General features: G+C 48.8%; 1 protein-coding gene across 6 annotated transcripts in view; it reads left to right on the forward strand.

Annotated features, from left to right (window-relative positions):
• Positions 1-22,094, forward strand: part of TENM2 (teneurin transmembrane protein 2) — a gene marked incomplete at both ends in the record, with an annotated part of 890,113 nt that overhangs the window by 773,590 nt on the left and 94,429 nt on the right. For all 6 annotated transcript variants that reach the window (XM_079771922.1, XM_079771923.1, XM_079771924.1 and 3 more), the window contains one exon: positions 17,894-18,040. In XM_079771922.1, coding sequence (XP_079628048.1) covers positions 17,894-18,040 — 147 coding nt within the window. The remainder of the gene's footprint in view (positions 1-17,893; positions 18,041-22,094) is intronic.

Genomic DNA, 22,094 nt, shown 5'->3' on the forward strand with positions numbered 1-22,094 from the left:
TTCATAGGCATCACACTCTCTGCCCTGCTTTATTCAGGGGAATCTTCCCAGAGAGGGGATTCCAGTACAGCAGGGTAACCTGGTGATCCTTCTCCCAGGAGAGCAGAGCACACGTGTCCTGCATTTTACAGATCGCCCTGTTCTTCCTCCCAAAGCAGCTCAGCCCCAGCTACCGTTCCCAGCATGATCGTGCACTGCAGTCACTCACCATCTCTGCGTGCGAGTGCATCATAAACACCCTTCAGAGGCCGATGCAGAACCAGAGAAACACGTGGCCATTTCAAATGCGTGTGTTGGGGTGAGAACTGGACTTACTGACCTCAGACGAGCAGAGGCTGGCGTGCCCACCCGCTTCCCACCTGACCCCGCGAACCGGGCACTGACCAGTCAGAGCAGACTGCCTCCTCTGGGGGTGAAAACTTGAAAGGTCCCACCGGGAAGTGTTGGCAATCTCTTGGTCTGGTCAGACATGCAGTGGATTGAGCAGCCAGATTCAATCATGCTGATTTAGCTCGCCCCAAGAGGTCAGAATCAATATTGCATGTCTTGAAGGCATGGAGATGTTTGAAGCGTAGGGAGCGGCGGCTTTCCTTGCTGCCTTGGGAGAGAGTGGCTTGGCTGTCTGCGTGGCTGTTCCGAACGGAAACTTTCAAACGTCAGCGGGGCTCCTCTTGGGCTTCACGCATCACGCCTCTCAAGGTGTCATGCCAGCAAGTCACCGTTTGTAGGTTTTATCCACATACACGAACATACATACATTCTTGGGAGTTAAAGGTCACCCTGTGGGGGACACCTCTGGTGTAACAGCCTCAGGATGACATTCTAGAAATTCAAAAACGTCAGGGAAGCCCCCGGCATCCTCCGTGCTGCCGAATCCGGTGAAGCCCGAAGTGTCCTGTCGGACAGGGAATGGAATGCCACCGGAGATGGCCCCGCACAGTAGGTCTGCAGGCAGATTCAAGTCCACCCGGCTGAACTGGCCTTCGGGTCCGATTGGCTCCTACAGGCGAACAGGGACAGCCAGGGAGGGTCTCGTGTAGACGCACTGGTCAGCAGGAAGTGGCACTGCAGGCTGAGCTAAGTGTCCGGCTAGACCAGCAGGCCACGTGGACGCCGGGTTCACTGCTCTCGGCACACTGGGACGGCTCTTCCTTGCCATTTACATTCTGCTCCCATCACCAGTGAGATTGGGTTACACCAAGGAATGCCACCTGAAAATATTTTCTGAGCAGTGAAAGGACACATTACAGCGTTATAAAATCATGTCTTTCAGGAGACATTAAAGTGTTACTGATCCTGAACACAGCGAGGTAAAAAGCCAAAAGCCAAGACCGTGAGGGGAAGCGGGTAGAGGCCCCGGACACAGCATGAGACCGATTCATACAGGCAGTCGTTAAAGCCAGGCTGGGAATTATAGAAGCTAGAAATGCACATTGCTGGAGGGGAGGGAGCTTCCTGGTTATTTGTTTTCCTACCAGGCTGTGCCTTCACCCCTTTCCCTTGCAACCCTTGGAACATGGTCTCTAGGAGAGGCCATTCCTTCGGTTTGGCCAAATGCTGGCTCAGGTTTATACCAAACCAGTGTGGACTAAAATAACGAGAAAGGCCAAATAATCGATTTTTTTTATGTGTTTTGAATTTACTGATTGACTGAATTCCCTTTTCAGTTAATAACAGCTCACACTTATCAAGCACTGACCATACGACTTGCCAGCCCCCAGGCTGGATTCTTCACATAGCTTCTCTCATCTCCTCCTCATATCCATCGGGTGAGGTAAAATCTGTTGCCAGCATCATTGCACAGGTGAGAGACCTGGCTCCGAGAGGTTAAGCAATTGATGTCAGTCGTAACTGTCAGCCACAGGGGGAGGGGAGTTCTAAATCCAGGTGCACTTGACAGAGACCAGGTGTAGCCATTACACTGTTTTGATCTCCTGCTTTGACCCCAGGTAGTGGCAGCAAGAGGATGATGTTGGAGGCCAGCAGTGAAATCAAGGTACATGGCACCAGGCAGACAGCCTCTCCTGTTAGGAAAGTCACCCCCTGCAGGAGTGTCTCTTTGGTGATGGGGGGCAATCCCCCTGGCAGAAGGCTTTGGGGTTGTTCTGCTTTCCCAGTGCCCCCCAGGCCAAAAATGCACTAAGTGATCTCAGATTCCGAAAACGACTCCCTGCTCTCAGCCCAGGCATCACTGGCCAGCGTCCCTAAATTCAGGCTGACTTTCTATCAGGAGTTCACATTTCCACCAACTTTTCATTAAATTAATTATTCAAAACAATTCCGAGTTCACGTTCTCACAGCAACTGTAACTCTGCCATGACTATATTAAGGCGTAAATTGAACAGCATGTTTTACAATAAAGTTAATTTTATATTCACCAGAGAACTGAGTTATAGTTGCTGTGGGAACCATCATTTCGGATCTCTCGACTCTGGTGCATTTAAATTCTCAAGCTCAGCATTGCACAGTGCAGTGTATTCTGCATGGACGCTCGCTGCCTTCACACCTCGGCCTGGCCGTCCTGAACTTGGAGAACTGTCCATCTCTAACGTAGCAGCCTTCTAGTTAGCCCAGCCTTCTTGCTTATCCTAGTACCTATGACACTTTACAGAGAAGTAGCCACAAAAGCAAGATGATGCCCATTTTATCTTGAAAATGTGGGTTTGGGGGAGGCGACGTCTCTTTGAAGCTCACGTGGGGAGAAGCACTAAGTCTCAGGCAGTGTCAGTGACAGCAGGCGATGCCATTGCATTTGTGCGGAGCCAGGACTCCTACCCAGGGTATTTTGGGATCTGTGCTGTATTATCCAGCACACGCGGGGTGACCTCTGAAAGCTCCAAGTCCTTGCACGTACCATTAATCATGCAGGCATGCACAGCTGTGCATCAGAACTTACTGGAGCTCCGGAAAAGCTAAACCACATTTCCCAGAGCCACATAAAACCCAAGCATCTCTAAATCAAGACGCATTGCGGGGCCTCTCCAAAAAGGTACATCAGCAGAACTGGGCTAGCACTCGGGCTGAGTCCTGGTGGTATGGTATCCATTGCGTGCGCCAAGGTGAAGACGGAGGCTTGTTGGGAAGGAGTAGCAGAGGGAGATGACACTCTGAGATGGTCAGAGAGGTGAGGACTCTATCTACAAGGATTATCGATTGCTGGAGCTGTATTGCACAAATCAGTCGTGCTTTCTGCCTCCTGGGGGTTGCTCTGTGGCATTTTGGGAGTGTGGAGGGGACTCTGCAGGTCGGCAGCTGAGCAGCAGGCCCCAGTCACCATTCCATCATCCATTTAGCTAAAATGTGACTTAGCAGAAACCTGCTGCTGTTCTGCATGTTTAAAATGTATTTGAAAGGAGGGATTTTTGTTTCTCTGTAAATGAGAGGATTTGGAAGAGGACTTGCCTGCTAAGGGCAAGCTCATTATGCAAAACTAAAGAACAGCACCTAACAATAGCGTAGGCCTGATGGTGGGGATTCTGACTCCCATTCTGCACTCTTTCAGAAAACAAGTCTCCTTAGTCCCACGCCGTGCCACACATAAATGCACCTGCTGGTAGAGACTATTGCGAAATTTGTATCTAAAGACCCTGTAAGGGCCAGTATCTAAGACCCTGTAAGGGCCTCCCCTCAAGTCCTTGATCCGCTAAAATCTGTGCTAAGAAAAGTACTAGAACACTATATGCGAATAGAGTTGCAAACAGCAGAAGTTCTTGATGACTCAGGGTTATCTGGGTCACAAGGGTGGGAAAGAATGAATGATGGAAGGCACTGGATTCATGTGTAAGAGACGACTTGCCAGCCAGAAGAAAGAAAAAAAGAGGACAGATTGAAATGTTCTTATAGTTTCTGCACCAGGCAGAAAGTAACATAAAAGAAGATAAAATATGATTACTGTATGAGGTCATTGGACACATCGTGTTTTGAGAACAAATCTTCAGAGAATTTGGAGAGATTGGTTGGTAAGGAAGGCTTGATAAATTAATGAAGATAAATAGATAGATAGATAGATAGATAGAGAAAAGATGGATGGATAAATGGATGGATGGATGGATGGATGGATGGATGGATGGATGGATGGATGGAGATTGCTTTTTCTTTTAGTGTGTTTTAGTGCTATAATTCATATGGGTCAAGCTGACCAATAGGAATAAATAGAATGCAAAGGGATTAAAAGTCCAGGTATAATAACCTGGGAGGGTTTTTGGGGTGGTCCAAGGAGACCTGATTGCCAAAAACTAGACAAAGCTGGTGAAATAAATGCAGCTGCGTGGTCTGGGGTCATTACATTAAGAAAGTTAGGAAGTTTGCTTGCTAGAGCTGTTTCATGTTAGATTGTCAAGCCTGACCCTAGGGACAGAGCCTGGGTGACCCCCTAGTCCTCTGCTCTCCTCCACCCATGCCACCACTTCCCTTCACTTCCAGATGTGGTTTTCAATAGTAAAGCAACTTGAAGAGGCAGGAAGAATCATCACAAAACCCAGCCTCCTCAAGCTCATTTGTTTGCTGATCCCCAACTGAGGAGTTTAATTTGTTTGCATCCACCAGAGTGTTATTTTATGGACAGTGTATTTCATCCTTGGCTTTTGTGTCCCAAAAGTCTTTCCTTTTGCAGAGATGTGTAGTGAACCCTAACCACATATAGAATTACTTGTGCCACGTAGTCATGGTAGCAGGGCATGGTACAATGCCCAAACCACCACCAGGGCTGAGCAAGACTATTGCTAGAGCCCCCTCCTGGCCAACCTCCCCATCTGCTCTCTTAGTACAAAGGGATCCTTTAAATTCAAGTCAGATCAGGCCACCCCTCTGCTCAAAACCCCCCAGTGGCTTCGTTTCACTCAGAATAAAGCCTGTATCCTTCCAGTGGACTGCGAGGCCTGCGTGACCTGACCCTACCCCATCGCTCTGTCCTCTCATTCTCCCTGCGCTCAGTCTGCTCCAGCCACACTGGCCACCTCGCTGTCCCTCCAACACCCCAAGTGCTGTATGCCTCAGGGCCTTTGCACCTACAGTGTCCTCCGCTTGGTCTACTGTCCCCCAGATATTGGCATGACTTGCTTCCTCCCCTCCTGTAGACTTTTCACTCAAAGGTCACCTTATCAACAAAGACTTCCCTCACCATCCCATGTACAACAGCAATCCCCACCACACACCACCCCCATCAAGATCCCCCTCCCTGTTTTTTCCCCCTATATCAATTATTATCATTAATATACTAGATAAGGATGTGAAGTGCTGAGCCCCTGGTACTCACTTTTTTTTAATTGTGGTTCTCCCCCAATAGAATCTTTGAGAACAAGACATTGTCTCTTCTGCTTACCAATGTATGCCCTGTGTCCAGAAAGCTCCTAGCATTTGGTAGATACACAGTAAATAAAGTCATGGTTCTACCCCAGAGTTTGGCATATAATAACTCAGTGAGTGTTGGCTATTGGATTAGTATTCCTTCCTTAGAAGTCCTTTCACCCTTGACTCCCACACGCTAGACTCATCAAAGACAAAGAGACCAAGGGCACCACTCAAGGAACCACCACCCAACTCAGGCAAGACATGTGGAGGTGGCTTCCCATGGCAGGATCACTGTGGCACATTGTCTGGTTCTCCATCTTGGTTATGCTAACAGAGTGGGTCACGCTCTAGACTGACTCTCTCACAGGAGCCCAGATTCACCCATTCATCGATCCACAGTGAAGAGGACTCACATCTCCTTCTCAGCGTAGTCCCTTCCTGAAAGGAACTCTATATAAGAAGTGAGGTCAAAATCAGAAGGTTGCTTGGGGATCAAGGAATCAAAGCAAGAAGGAGACATTCTGAGGCCACCCCTCCCTATAGAATCCTACCTGCTGGAGGGGAGCAGAGTGTGTGGGCTCAGAGTTGGACGGGCCTGGGTTCAAACCCTGGGCTACCACTTTCAGCGATGGTGACCTTGGGCAAGTTCACCCCTCTGAGCTTCAGATTTTTCAATCACAGTTGATGATGATAATAATTCGTACTCCTGATGGTCCTTGAAAGGACTCAATGAAATAATAAGGATAGGAAGGGCTGAGCCCCTGAGACCCACTCATCAATGGCAGGTGGTGTGACTTTATTTCCCTTCATTGAGCAGAACATGCTCACTTCTGAATTGACCTTGACTCGCTCTTGCTCTGCGGGCCCCCTTTCCACTCCAGGCAGACCGCCGCTCTCTGTCAGCACCCTTCTCTGAGCCTGGTTGAGATTTCCAAACCCGGGGATCCTTCACAGTCTCACCTCGGAGACCTCTTGTATTTTAAGGGGATTCTGTGGATACCGTGTCACATCCATTATGTGCTGATCTCACTCATGTAATTCTCAGGAGATTACCTCATCGTTCTCATTTCCATATCAGTCTTCAGAGGGCACCTTCCTGGGATCTTGGCTGTATTGACTATACTGATCCTATTTTAAATAATAGTGAACAACCGCTCCTTACGGCCAGTGCGAGTACAAATCAGAAGCTCCCTAAGCCACACAGACCCTCCTGCTACCATCTCAGGTGACTTTTTTAATAATACTTTCTATATAATAAAAGGGTAATATGCAAATTGACCGAACGGCAGAACGATGAGCACTTATCACGAGGGGGCAGATGCTCAATGCAGGAGCTTCCCCCTGGTGGTCAGTGCGCTCCCACAGGGAGAGCACCATTCAGCCACAAGCAAGGCTGACGGCTGGCGAGCACAGAGGCCCACCTCCGTGGCAGCGCTAAGGATGTCCAACTGTGGCTTAGGCCCGCTCCCCTTGGGCCTAAACCATCAGTCGGACATTCCTGGAGGGCTCCTGGACTACAAAAGGGCACAGGCTGGGCTGAGGAACCCCCTACCTCCCCCCACCCCCCAATGCACGAATGTTATGCACCAGGCCTCTAGTTTTAAATATATTTTTATTGATTTTAGAGAGGAAGGAATAGGGAGAAAGAAAAACATAAATGATGAGAAAGAGTCATTGATCAGCTGCCTCCTGCACACCCCCTACTGAGGATTGAGCCGGCAACCCAGGCACGTGCCCTTGACTGGGAATTGAACTATGACCTCCTGGTTCACAGGTGGACACTCAACCACTGAGCCACAAAGGTCCAGGCTCAGGTGACTTTTAACAACAACAACAATAATAAAAACTAATAATATTAAAAACAACAATAATAATTGCTGCCAATTCTGGAACATTTATTATGTGCATTTACAAGCAGTCTACACAGCATGTGTATTACATACATTTACACATATGTACTTCATCAACTCATGCTTAGGCAGGTGATATGTATTCTCTCTTTGAAACCCCAACAACCAGGTACTTTAACTGCCCTGGTTTTACAGTTGGAGGAACTAAGGAATGAATAATAATAAACAATCGTTTTTGCCCAAGATTATGCAGCCAAGGGATGGAGCCGAGATTTGAACCCAGGCAGCCTTCTAATAGAATGATTCCTGGGCTGACCTCATACTTTGGCCTGAGAAAGCAGCTGAGTCTCAAATCAGCCACCCAGTAAAAAGGTCTGTGCCCTCTCCCTTGCCCTTGAGTGCAGTTGCCTCGATCCCCACCATGCCTCCATGGCCCCCAATGAAAAAAGCCAAGTCCACACTCCGAGTCCTCAGTGATGACCTTTTTTCCCAGTGCCTGACCCTAAACAGTCCCAGGGGAACAAGGACAGCTGGTCACCCCAGTTGAGAACAGAGACTGTGCAGCCTGTCCACCTGGTGTCAAATCCTGGGTCCACCGCTAACCGACTCTGCAACCTTGGCCAAGTTACCTAACTTCTCAGTGCCTCCATGTCTTCGCCTGTAAAATGGGAATAGAAACAGCGACTGCATTATAGGGTTGTTGTGGAGATTAAATGAGCTAATGCATGAAAGGCACACGGAAGAATGCCAGGCACACCAAAATGTCTATATGAGGGTTGGCTGTTATTGTTGCCATTATATTAAAAGCTTTCTAAAATCCATAACTACAGTCCTTGGGCAGATTCTTTGCCCTCTTTTAAAACATCTATAAGAAACACACATTTTAGTGATTTCCTTACATTTCCTAAAATTGTGCTGCAAACAGCGGCAACAACAAAAAATACAAGGCAATTTATCGTTGGCCTGATTTTACGCCAGGTAAAAGAGAGCCATCAGCCTGCAGTAAGTAACAAGTCCGTGCCCGCCGGCCTCCTAGGTGTTATTTGTATTTTTATGACTCTCCTGTGGCTATAAGGATGCTCAGTGGGTGTAGAAATTGGATGGTTAAAAATAACAAATAAGAAATCAAAGTCATGCCTTTGTCCCTGTTTCCATACCCGGTAGGTACCACATTCATTATTTGCTGGGCAGCTGTGGGAATAGCAGCACCAGGTACAACAACTTGATTACCCTCCAAAAACCAAATTAAACCACTGGGCTTTCTTATTATAGTCGTCCCTGCCTTTGTGTAACACTTGTCACCCTCTTAATCCACCCGCGCGCCTCGCTTCTGTCTTGCTGGGCTCTCTGTTCTGTCTCCTGCCGTCAGGAGGTGTCAGCTCCGTCCACATCGAGAGGCAGAGACCCGCTCCAGCACTCGTCCACCGCGCTGTCATCGGCTTGGTTTTGGACCCTGGGCCACAACCAGCTGTTCCTTTGCTTGGGGACATGCCATCCATCCAGGGACTTGGGGCGTGGCTAGCAGGAAGCTCTGCCTTTCACCTGGCTGCCAAATCAAGGGCACAGTGAAGCAGCAGAGACGCCACACGGTGTAGTTATGCGTGCATTCAGCACAGGGCTCTCCCGCAGGCCCAGGGCGGGCACGGGGAAAGCAGCCACATAAAGCCGAGTCACCGTTTCTGCACACAGGAGGCAGCAGCCCCTGGGACGGTGGACATTAAACCGCTGGTTCTCAAACTCAGCCTCACATAGGAATCATCCGGGAAGCTCAGAAAACAAACATAAATTGATGCCTGGGTCTCCTCTTCAGAGATTCTGATTTCATTGGGGCACAGCCTAGCATCGGGGTTGTTCCCAGCTCCCAGTTGATTCTCATGTGCAGCCAAGTTGAGACCATGGCCTTAAAGGCTCTGTTAGAAGGAAGGCAGGTGCCGTGGCCAGACTCCCTGAGGCTGCAGAAGCAGGTCGTGGGTGGGAGAGCCCGAGCTGGCGGTCTGGGGTCTCCCTAAGCAAATGCAGGCTGAGCCACTGAGGCGCGGCCTCAGCCAAAGAGAGGGCGAGGGGCGGCTCTGAGGAATGGGATCTGCAAAGGCCAGAAGACCTGATGCCAGCCCTGTTCTAGAACCTGCAGGGCAGTGCGGCCAAAGGTCAGCGAGCAGAGCCTGGAGTGGCAGGAGGAGAGAACAGAAAAAGGCCAGGGAACTCTGGGCCTTGGAGGCCCTTTTAAAATTTTAGGTCTTAGTTAGTCCTGAAGCCATGGTCCCCACAGGGAGCAGGCATCCGAAGCCCCCTCCCACCCCATGGCTTGTTAACATGCAGATTGCCAGGCTCCGCCACTAGAGGTGCTGCCTCAGGGGTCTGGGATAGAGTCTAAGGATGTGCATCTGTGACACGTTCCCGGGGGACATTGCTGCAGCTGGTCCTGTGCCCACACTCTGATCTAAAGAAGTGGGAGGAGGCTGGCCGGTGTGGCTCAGTGGTTGAGCATCAACCCAAAAACCAGGAGGTCACCGTTCGATTCTGGTCAGGGCACATGCCTGGGTTTCGGGCTTGATCCCCAGTAGGGGGTGTGCAGGAGGCAGCTGATCAATGATTCTCTCTCATCGTTGGTGTTTCTATCTCTCTCTCCCTCTACCTTCCTCTCTCTGAAATCGATAAAAACATATCTTAAAATAAAATAAAGAAGTGGGAGGAACCTCAGGTGCGTTCGCAGCAGGTGTCAGCACAGGCCGGGGTGAGGCTCGCCCATCACTAGCCCACTAGGTGGAATAAAGAGAGGGGATGATCCAAGAGGAGGGGGCAGCAGGCTCAGGCTTGTGTCTGGCCCAGCACTATGGAGTGGCCATGATTCAGTCTGAGTTCACGGGGGAATCAACATGGCCTTTCCCTCCCAGAAGAGCTATTTCTGGTTTCTGTTGCCTAAACTCTCAGTTTCCTCCCCCATGATCTTATACAAAAAAAAAAAAAATTACTAAGAGTTTGAAGCATCAAAACAGCAAAAAAATTAGACATGTCTTTCTTTCCCCTTCTTCCTAAAAAAAAAAAAAAAGATTGCTTTTTTTAGTTAATTTTTTCTGAGGCCGAGGCTAAGCCGGCTGCCTCCCTTCTCCCAGGCAGACGGAAAGGATGCTGATCAGTGAGAATGCAGGTGCGTGCAGGGAATGTGCAGAGTAGACAGCTGGATGCAGCTTTACATCACCTGCGGAGGCTCTGCCGCGTTTGCTGCTGCTGGGCAGAGGGGCGGGATTTCTGCCTGCCGAGCAGAAGACGAGCAGTAGACCGTGCAAAGGACCACTGGCCTTCCCGGCCCTCCTGCCCCAGCATCCCCCACACTCGCCTCTGTGCAAACCCTTAAAGGCATCAGATGCTGTGGAAACAAACAGAAACATCTGCCTCTGGATTTTTCATGTCTTTTCCACCGAAGTGGGGGCAGCTGTTCAAACTCCGATTCATGGCTGAGTGTCCGTGCCAGTTTGTGCCTGGAAACAGAGGCTCTCTGCCGTTCTCCTGAGGCCGGGATGCTCCCCTGGCAGCCAGTCTTCTAAAATTAGTTGGCGTTTTCCCCAGAGTGTCTCGAAGCACCAGATTAATTTTCTGAGCATTTGCCACTGCTGCTTCGTATAAATGACCACTGAACCCCTGGTGATCCCTGGTCCCCAACATCTCAGCTGTTTGCAACGTTAGAGAGCCTTGGAATGTGGTGGTGGACTCTTACCTATTTCCAGTGCGTGGCTGCGCCTTAATTCCAATAATGCACAGCTCTCGGAAAACAGTGATATTTAAAACAGTTTGGGGAGCCCAGCCGGTGTGGTTCAGTGGTTGAGCATCGACCTATGAACCAGGAGTTCATGGTTTGATTCCGTGTCAGGGCACATGCCTGGGTTGCTGGCTTGATCCCCAGTACAGGGTGTGCAGGAGGCAGCCAATCAATGATTTTTCTCTCATCATTGATATTTCTATCTCTCTATCCCTCTCCCTTCCTCTCTGAAATCAATAAAAATATATTTTAAAAATAATCCTATATAATAAAAGTCTCATATGCAAATCGACCGAACGGCAGAATGACTGGTTGCTGTGATGAGCACTGACCACCAGGGGGCAGACGTTCAACGCAGGAGCTGCCCCCAGCCCACAGGCCCCAGGCCAGCCAAGGCAGGTGCCAGTGGAGCCTCCCCCACCCTGATCACCCCACCAGCCGCCCCACAGATCGGCCCTGATTGCTGGCCAGGCCTAGGGACCCACCCATGTACGAATCTCATGCACCGGGCCTCTAGTGATAAATAAAATGAAATAAAACAATTGGGAGAGAGGGAGTTCCCTAATTAACATGCAAAAGTACAATTCTGCCCGAGAGAAAAGGCCACCATTGATTCTACCTTCAACCCTCAGGATTGCCCTTAGCTTCAGTGGGGTTTGTCCTCACTCAAGCTGGATTCTCATGGTGGCCATAGAGAAGGCTCTTGTCCCTTTCCTGATCTGAAGGGGAGGCAAAGAGGATGCATGGAAGAAAAAGCCTACGGCTAATTATAATGTTTGTGATAGCAAAAATCATAGCATCACAAACAGGTGCTGCTATCTACTGAGCATTTACAGTGTTCCGAGCTCTGGGCTAAAACCTTTGCCTTTGTCATTTCATTTAACCCTTCTGGCATCTGATGAAGTATTATCATCAACCCTGTTAAGTTACTCACTCAACAAACGTTTAGTGTTCTTGACACTAAGGGTGTCTCATTAAACAAAAGGCGCACAAGTCCCAGCCTTACAGCAGGTTGTATTCTGTTGGGAGGGACAATAAATAAGATTAATTAGCGAGATGTATCATTTTACTAACAGGTGAGAGGTGAGTCGACCAGCTCGAGGTGACGCAGACAGCAAGAAACAGGTTTTAAGCCCAGAACTCTCTGACTCCACACAAGGTTAAGGTTTTCTCTTGATCCAGAAAAGACTTTCCGCGGGGGGTTAATCCAGGACGCGGCAGCTCTCCTCGTGGTCGCTGGCAGCTGGCAGCGAGCAGGAGCCGCTCGCTTCTCCAGCTTTCCTTGTCATCCGTCTTCATTTCCATGCAGCCTGGTTTGTGTTCGTACTTGCATTTCCATCTGGGGCAGGGTGCTGGCCTCTCTGGTGTTCTCAGGTGTGCTTGATGCTGAATGTTAACATACGACTTCTCTTTCCATACCCCTTCTACAGCATTAGGCACTTCTTTCTACCTCTAAATTGCTGCACACGGCGGAACATTTCTTGATGCTTTTTTAGAAAAGCCTTTTATGGTAATTATAGCTTTCTTCAGGCGCATTTATGCTCCCCTTTTTACTGTGCTGTAGACATTATTTTGCTCATGCCTAATTTTTGTTAGGCCAAAAAGCCTGCCTACATAGTAAGTATGTCGATGGAGGGTTTTTTTTGTGTGTTTTTTTTTGGGGGGGAGTTGGGGGAGAGGGTGGAGAGGAGTGGTCAGGTTGGTTGTGTGTTTTTTAGTGTTTGAAATTTTATGTGTAAAAAAACCTTGGAAACTATTTCATTTCTACTCTGCCAAAGGCATTGGAGATGCAGATTTCAGTCAGAAGTCATTCATTCATTCATTCATTCATCCCACTGACTATTGAATACAAGAAATTCAAGAGTAAATGAGGCAGATGTGGATCCTGTCCAGACAGAGTTACATCATAACAGGAGTGCCCAGGGCATTGTTCAGTTGTATCCTGCACAGTTCTAGGGACACAGTTCAAATTGTAGTTAATAATGATGTGAATGTTTATTACAACAGTTTTCCAATAGATGACAGTAAACTGCCTTAAGGAAGGGCTAGCTAGTACCAAGGAGGTACCAGACCATTGCCATACATTGTGGTAGTTGGGATAACATAGGATAGGGTAATGGTATCTGACAGGTGTAGCTAGTCCGGATTTGGGAGCTTTGGAAAGACTTCCTGGAGATGAATTCTGAATGGGAATCAGAAGGATGGGTTGAAGTTGGGCAGATGAGGAAAGGAAAAAGGAAATCGGGCCAATGGCTTCCATTGGACCAAAGCCTAAAGGGATATTGAGATAGGCTGACATGGTGAGAACCGGGTCATATAAGATTTTAAGGCAGGTTAAGGACTTCAGACTTCACCCTGGGGTCAGTGGAAAGCTGTAGAATTTTTCCAACAGTGTCAAGAATAGAGAGAAATGGATCATGATGCAAGACTGGAGTCAGGGAGACCAGGTAGGCGGTTTGACAAGAGTCCAGTGCAATGTTGAGCATGGCTTGGGTTAAGGTAGTGGCAATAGGGAAGGGGGTGGAGGGCAAGTTCCAGAGACATTTAGGAGGAATGACAGGTAGGACTTGGCTGTTGCCTAAATATATGAGGTGAGAGAGCTGGTGGGAGGGAGGGTAGAAAAGGAAAATGACTCCAAGGTTTCAGTCTTGGGCAGTGGGGTACATAGAGGTACCATTCATTGATCAAGGGGTCAGAGTTTGTGGGGGGAGGAAGACAAAGGAGCCGAATTCTATTTAGTTTGAGATGCTTGTGAGTGAACAGATGGAGATGTTGAGATGCAAGTTGGAGTCCAGGTCTGGAGCTGAAAATTCAGGAGTCATCTGAATATAAGGGAGTGTCTGGACTTGTTTGTTTTTAGTGCCAAATTTCTGCCGTGGCCAGTTTGGTTCAGTGGTTAGAGCGTCAGACCATGGGTTCAATTCCAGTCAAGGGCATGTACCTCAGTTGCAACTCTAATTTTTGTTAAGGCAAAAAGACTGCCTATGGTAACTGTGCCAATGGATTTTCATTCCTAGTGGTTGGAATTTAGAGTGTAGAAATTCTTGGAAACTGTTCCATTTCCACTCTGCCAAAGGCATTGAAAGTGTAACAGAATGAGCCCAAGATATCACTGATGCCCTTGAAAGTTCTCCCTGGGAGGTAGATTTTGACTTTGAGAAGGAGGCCATGCTATCTTCTCAGGACTCTCAGGAGAGTCTATAGGTAAGGGCCAGGCTGAAATAATCTAGCACTACTGACTGCTTTCCATTCATTCAGGTGCCTACTATGTGCGTGCCATGAGGCCAGGCCCTGGGCTCCAACAGCAAACAAAGAAGTCTCGGGCCTCAGGGAGCTTCAGGTCAAGGGCAGGGCTTCTCAACCTCAGCACTATGGACATCTGGGGCTGGATCAGTCTTTGTTATGGAAACTCACTGTGCATTGTAGGATGCTGAGCAGTGGCATCCTCCCCAAATGTGATCATTGAAAATGTCTCCAGCCCTAGCTGGTTTGGCTCAGTAGATAGAGCGTTGGCCTGTGACCAAAGGGTCCCAGGTTCGATTCCGGTCAAGGGCACATACCTTGGTTGCAGGCTCCTCGGGCCCTGGCCCTGGTTGGAGGCAACCAGTCTATGTGTTTCTCTCACATCAATGTTTCTCTCTGTCTTTCCCTCTCTCTTCCACTCTCCCTAAAAATCAATGGAAAAATATCTTCGGGTGAGGATTAACATCAGCAACAACAACAAAATAATGTCTCCAGACATTGCCAAATGCCCCCAGAGGGAACAATGGGGGACAAAGTTTCCTCCGTGGAGAATTATTGATCGAGGCTCATGTGAGATGAAGCCTCCAGACAGCCAGCTCTCTAGCTGCACAAAGAACTAAACACCCGTGCCCTGAAGCCTTCTGCATCATGGTCTCAGAGATGGGCATTCAGGGAGTCGGCAGTGCCAGCCTGAAATCCAGAAGTCTCCTACAGGAGCCCTCCTGGATCCCAAGTAGGAGCCCATAGGCCCAGTCCAACTCCAGTGACAGGATCTTCCCCAGGGAAAAGCCAGCATCCAATAACCCATTTGCCCTCCAGACTAATTGCTCCCTACATTTGTTTTCCCTTAAGCAGAAGCGGGCTTTGCACTTTAAAGACACAATGCATCGCAGCATCCTCAGAAGGCCACCAGCAGAATGAACTTGTGCTGGGGGTAGCTTGGGGTTGCCTAGCAACACCACGCACCTACCAAGGCTGCTTTCTTCCTCTTCAAGCTAAAAGCAAAGTCCTGTCCATTAATTCCCAGCTGCCCCGAAACTTCTCAGAGATTTGCCAGCTTCCTACTGTTCGTGTTTTCATCTCCCTCATATGATGTGGAGAAAACCCGCTACTGTGGTCTGTTTATCTCACTTCAGTTGGTTGGGAAGGAGAGAAAAAAAAATCAAGAGAGAAAGAGAAAGCGGGGCGGGGAGGGCGGGGGAGGGGGGGAGGTGAGCCTCATTCAATCTAGGAGCATACGTATTTTGAGTGCATATCTCTGACTGGCGTGCTAGTGTTCTTTGCAAATTTAAATCGTATGTAGTGGACGTGGGTTTCCTACAGAATAAGGCTTCCCTTGAGACTTTGGCCATGATTTTAATCAAACATGAGACCTCAAAGTAGCTGAATAGCAAAGCCCATATAATAGATGGCACGCTGAGCAAATGTAGGTGGGTCTGTCATTTAGTGTCCTCTCTGAGATCCGCTCCCCAAAACTGGACTGGTGGAAATTGTCCAGCTGGAGGTGGCTGGAGGCTGGAGGTATTCTCTTGTCCTGGAGGACCTGGGAAATGTCCCTGGGGCTTTTCCTCCGGAGTTCCCTTTTGCTCCTGCAGAAACGTCTGTGTCATTTCTCTGAACGTGGGGGTGGCTTCCCCTCCCGGCACTGTCACAGTGAGAACAGGAAGTGTGTCCCGGGTGTTGCAGGCTGGACCACGGTCACTTAAGGAAGGAATGGGCATGTGAATCTGGGCTTTGCGAGGGCCATGCAAGCACGGTGCTTCGTGTGCACGCTGGATGCGGTGCAGGTTGTGCAGCAAAAAGAAAACAGAGGCCCCAGGACCTTCTTTCTCTTCTCAAGACATCGCAGCCTCCTTAGAGACTTGCCCACACCGAGCTTCTCCTGTGGCTTACCCTGCTCTCTCATCCTGACCCAGGCTACAGGGGAAAGGATGGGAGTGAAGCAGCATCTAGGAGTAAAACTTCTTAGAGAAGTAAATTTCAACTCAATTTCAGACCCTCCAGACCTTTCCTCTTAGGAGGAGTCCTTTAAATTCCCACCACTGCCGCACACCCTCTTTCGGGTTCCTGGCATTCTCATGTAGGGTACTGGAGAGGAGAGAGAGAAAATGCCAGGGGGAGGCCTCTGGAATGCTTCAGATTCAGAAGATTTGGGCCAGAAAGGCTTCAAATCAATTACCTCCATCGTTTCAAAGCTCTTGATCCCTCTCCCATGACCCAATCCACCCTACACTTTGTGTGGTTTAAAAAGAGATTAAAAGAGCTCTAGCTGATTTGGCTCCGTGGATAGAGCGTCGGCCCAAGCACTGAAGGGTCCCGGGTTGGATTCTGGTCAAGGACACCTAGCTCATGTGGGAGTCAACCAATCGATGTGTCTCTCTTGCATCGATGTATCTCTCTCTCTCTCTGTCTCTCACTCTCTCCATAAAAAAATCAATGGAAAAATATTGTCAGGTAAGGATTAACAAAAAGAAAGATTAGGAGAGAGAGAGAGAGAGAAATGAAGACAGAGATGTCGGCAGATGAAGAGATAGAATTAGAGAGACAGAGAGATGCAGGAAAGTTAACTTTCTGGGGGGGGGGGTGAAATTAATGGTCATTTGGGATATATAAATGACATAAGAAAACGAATCTAGAATACGACTGTAAATTTACTAGGAGTCACTGCATTGTACACTTAAAGCAGGTGCATTTTATGGTATGGAAATTATGCCTCAATAAAGCTGCTAAAAGAAATAAAATTTAAAAAAAAACTTATCTGGGAATTCTTGCCAGCAAGTAGGTTTTGCGAGTGTGGCCACATCCTACCGGTTCATCTTACAAAGGGCGACGGAGACATCCCTTCTCGCTATCGCTCCCCAGCCCTTCTTCTTCCTTCGTTCAGGCTCTGCGTGCGGAGGCTCAGGTCAGGACAGTGTAGCTGCCCGTGGTCTGGGTGCTGGCGCGATTAGGGAATTAGGTAGGCTGCTGATTTCACACATACACCCCCCCCCCCAAAAAAAAAAAAAAAAAGAAAAGAAAACCACAAAATAAGCATTATTTGCACCCCACTGCCCCTCCCCTCCCAGGCACACATCCATTCCTCCGTCTTGTCTCTCAGCACCTTCTCCTTCGCAGCCCTCAGGTCCTGCAGCGCTTTTAAGTCATGCCATGAGTAGGTCGAGTGGTAATCAGCCAACATTTTAAAGTGCCCCTGGAAACTAAATATTACAAAACGGTGCAAATAGCCCAGCAGAACCAGCCAGTTCTTAGCCATCAGAAACCCACGATAATCACTTATAAGTTTATCTTTAAAATTCTAAAAGATGGGGGGCACTTTGGCTCCTTCCTGGATTGATAGGGAATTTTCTCTCTTCTGCGGAAGACACATCTAAAAAAAGAAAGAAGAAAAAGATACTTTTTTTTTTTTTTGAGGTAGCATCCGTCCTGAGCCAGTGGCTGGAAATAACAGCCTAGCTCGTCCTATTGTAAGCTCAGAGCTAGCTTAGTTTTCTGGACTGTTCCCCACTTTGGGAAGGTTGCCTCAGTCCCCTACACACAGGTCAGTGTCATTGGGGCTCCCCTGCATCTGGGACCCCACTTCGTCTTGCACCTGCATGCATTGCCTGCTTCCCTGACTCCCCGGCAGGCACAGCCCCACTCTGAGGCTGGCCCAGCGGCTGCCTGTGACCTTGCTCCCCCTTTGCATGGCTCCCCTGCTGCCCCAGCGCGGCCTCACGTCCCTCTTTCTCATCCTCTCCGTTTCTCCAACCAGATGGCTGCCCCGATCTGTGCAACGGCAATGGGAGATGCACACTGGGTCAGAACAGCTGGCAGTGTGTCTGCCAGACCGGCTGGAGAGGGCCCGGATGCAACGTTGCCATGGAAACCTCCTGTGCTGATAACAAGGATAATGAGGGAGGTGAGCAAGCGTCTTCTAATTCCCAGCCCCTCAAGAACAGAGCATGGCATCTATATGGTCGTCACGAGTCATTTTTCCTGGAAGATCTCCCCTATACTATTGTCAGATGTTGTCGTGACATTTCCTTTGAAGCAAACGCAGTGTCCTCGGGCCAGTGGGGGCTCCTGGAGACCTGGGCTGCAGGCGCCGGGGTTTGATGCGGCTTTGGATTCTCAAGTACATGTGCACAGAAAGGTGGCTGGGCCCTGGCTCTGCCTTTGGGTAACCCGTCCTGCCAGACCCTTCAGGCCTGGGAGTTACAAAGACATCTCTGCCGCTGGTGACCAAATGCGCCTCCCGCTGTGCTGAGCTGTCTAAGCGATGCATCCCTTCCTACAGCCCTAAGGGATGTTATTTCACAGATGAGGAAACCGAGGTCTAGAGAGCAGTTACGTATCTGTCTAAAGATAATTCAGACACAGCCCAGCCGGTGGGGCTCAGTGGTTGAGCGTTGACCTATGAACCAGGAGGTCACAGTTCGATTCCCAATCAAGGCACATGCTTGGGTTGCAGGCTCTATCCCCAGTATGGGGTGAGCAGGAGGCAGCCAATCAATGATTCTCATCATTGGTGTTTTTATCTCTCTTCCTTTCTGTTCCTCTCTCTGAAATTAATGATAGATGGATAGATACATACATACATACATACATACATACATACATAGATGATAGATAGATAGATGATAGATAGATAGATAGATAGATAGATGATAGATAGATAGATGATAGATAGATAGATAGATAGATAGATAGATAGATAGATAGATAACTCAGTCACTAATAATAAAATTGGGGCCAAACCCAGCATGGACTTCAGAGTCTACCTTCTAACCAGTGGTTGGCAAATGACAGCCTGCTTTTGTACAGGTCTAAAAGCTGAAAATAGTTTTTACATTTTTAATGGTTGGGGGGGTCGGGAATCTAAAGAATAAAATTTCATGACAAGTGAAGACTATGCGGAAATGACATCTCAGTGTCCATATATAAAGTTTTACTGGAACATAGCCACGCCTATCCAGTTATGTCTGGGCCACGGCTACTTCCACCCCGGAGGTCAGCCCTGTGTGACCACATGGCTGACAAAACCTGAGCTATTTTTCTCTCGGGTGTTATTTTACTGGAAAAGTTCGCCGACCCCTGTTTTAACCTCTGAGCTGAATTTTCCTGTAATTCCCTGATGGAGTGCTAAGATTCTGGGAGCAAAGAGGAATGTGGTAGAATATGGGCCACCTGAATTCCTGAGAATAGCATGCCATGATCCCCGAACATGAGTACAAGTGTGGGATCCACCAAAATTGTTCCAGGTGTTAAGAGGACCCATGCGTCGATTGTTGGATTTAGCAAAGGTGTGTATGTCCCTGCTGTGTGCTGATCCCTGTGCGCTGAAATGTCAGCCCCTGCCCACGGGGTCAGCATCAGGGGTGTCCAGAGTGAAGCACTGTCTCTCTGGGGGATGACTGAGAGTGTGGGACACTCCATCTTTACAGTCCTCATCCTCTTACTAGACACTGTGCAGTTTCCACAATGTGTTACTGCAGTTGCGCATGTATGTAACTTGTACACAAACAAACGTACCTACACAGTAGGAGTGCACCAAGCAGAAAAGGGCGTATAGGCCTGACACAGCTCACAGAGCCCCCCGTTCATTCTTTCCCTTCCTGAAACAGAGCCAAAACAGAAGGCACTTACATTCATTTTTGAGAGAGGTGAGACATAACTACACAATGCGTATGTGTTTTTTCAAGGGTGAGGTCCACATCGCACTCCTTTTCCTGTAGGGTTCCCTGTTTTTGCTCCCGGTCCCCGGTGGTTTCACGGAGCCTAGCGGTTGCTAAGACCAGCTCCTTCCTCTTCTGGAAAGAAGCTGCTCGCCAGGCCCCTTCCCTGTTGCGGTGTCAGCAGCTGAGCGCTGAGCCAGAGGCCGGAATCCGCACATGGCAGAGGGGGACTCGGCCTCCCACGGAAGCCTTGCGCAGCCCCCATCCCTCCCGGCCAGCCCTACCCCTGATCCAGGCTCCCACCAGGAGAAAACGGAAATCCCCCAGCGGTAGAGCTGTTGGAGGCATGGTAGGCGCTTCCAGACTCCCAGTGGGCACAGGTCAGGGTCCCCCCCAGCGGGCAGAGGCAGAGCGAGCGCAGAGGCAGAGCGGCAGGCCACAAAAGCCAATGAGGCGGTGATTATGCTAAAGACAATCAAGGCCTTGTTGTGGGAACCTCCCAAGGAAGACATTAACCACCAAGAAAAAAACAAAACAGGCTCTGCACAGTGTTTATAAAAAGAAACTCCCAGCTCATTCAGAGTTGCTGGTGTCAGGTGAGACGCAGACACAGATTCTCTCTCACCTGGCAGAAGCAATTCACAATTAACTGAGTTCTTTTTGGGGAGGAGATTCCTCTGTGCAGAGTATCCTTTTTATGGCTAATTACTTCCCGGGGAGGTGTGCTAAGCACTTGGCTGTTTATTGATAAATATTAAAGTTACTCCTCATCTACTCCGGATCCAATCCTGCAGCACGATAATTGAGTCACTTGTTTGTGTTTGTTTCGGGTGGGGGTGGGAGTTCTGCCCCAGGCTCTGTCCTGCTTGGGGCGTTCTCAGAACACACTCTCTGTGGGTTTTGCTGCACCCCCTTCCTCGCAGCAGCTGCAAGGAACGCATTTCTTACACGCCTTGTGATGGGGGAAATAACAGAGCACTCTTCCAAAGTGAGCTGGGAGAGACCAATCCTTTTCCCACCTAGGAGCACTTTACGTTTTAAAAAAATCTCAGTTTAATGTGCTAGATAGCCATACGAATACGAATATGGATAGTGAAGCCCTGAACAGCCTTTTCCACCTGGGTTCCTCCGAGAGAGAGTGAAGCCCCTAGTACTAGCAGTTCTGAAACTCGAGCTTACAGCAAAACCACCCACAGGGCCCCCACCCCCAGGGTTTCTCATTCTCTAGGCCTGGGGGAGGGGTGGGAGGCAAGAATTTGAATTCCTAGTAAATTTCTGGGGGATGCCCACGCAGGTTCTTTCTGAGAACCACTGTCCTAAGACGTCCATTATACTCAATGAATGAACTTCTCCCCGATGCATCTAGAATGGTACTAGCTAAGTGCCTTCCTTGGACGACTTGAGAAAATGTTCAAATCTTTTCAGTAGCCTGTGCTGCTCAGAGGAGAAACCCTGTTGCCTTGGAATTGTTACAGAAACCCGGAGAAAAACCAAGCAACGCTTAGAGGAATGGAGTCACACTTTATTATTATTACACGCAGGCCCAGAGAAAAATGACTTTCAAATTCTGGGCAAAGAAACATGGAGGAAGCTTTCCTATTTATACTTTTTCTAGCTCTTTGTCTCCCAAATAAGGGGTTTTCCGGTCCCCTTTGCAAGTTCTTAAAGAGCCCTATGTGCTGGGGCTTTGAGACCTCAACCAAAAACCTAGCCTGGCGCCAGCACTGATGACTTCGTCTGGGGAATGTTTATGGCCTCTCTGGAATGGGAGTAGTCTTATTTTCCTTATAATTTAAGCAAGCAAGCGTTTACAGAAGCCAAAATAGCAGGGTTAAAATTTCAAACAGCAGTTTTTATATAAGATGGATGCTTCAGAATAGCCCACAAAAGCAATGTATGTCGCTTCCCTACCTCCTTACTCCCGTCACTTTCAACATCTCCCAACGCCCCAGCCAGGTGACGGCTAACTTAACCTCAGGAAGGCCTGGCTGCTCCGGAAGGGCCAAGCTTTGCCTGCTGTGGCCCTGAAGAAATAAGTAGAAACGATTCAGACACGCTGGCGAGCAGACCGCCTTTTTAACAGTGAGAAGTCTCCACGTGCACTGCTCACCCCAATTTGAAAAAGAAGAGACTCTGAGAAATATTTTTGCTTACAGAAGGCAAATACCAGCTCATTAAAGTCTGAGAAAGCACACAACATGTGCAGCAAGTGACAGGCGAATAATATTTAATTATCACCGCCAAGACCGAGGTGTGAGCTTTGGCTCCTCACCGCCAGGGGTAGGAGAGAGGGTGTGG

This window comes from Cnephaeus nilssonii, assembly GCF_951640355.1.
Source record: "Cnephaeus nilssonii genome assembly, chromosome: 5".
NCBI classification, from domain to species: Eukaryota; Metazoa; Chordata; class Mammalia; order Chiroptera; family Vespertilionidae; genus Cnephaeus; species Cnephaeus nilssonii.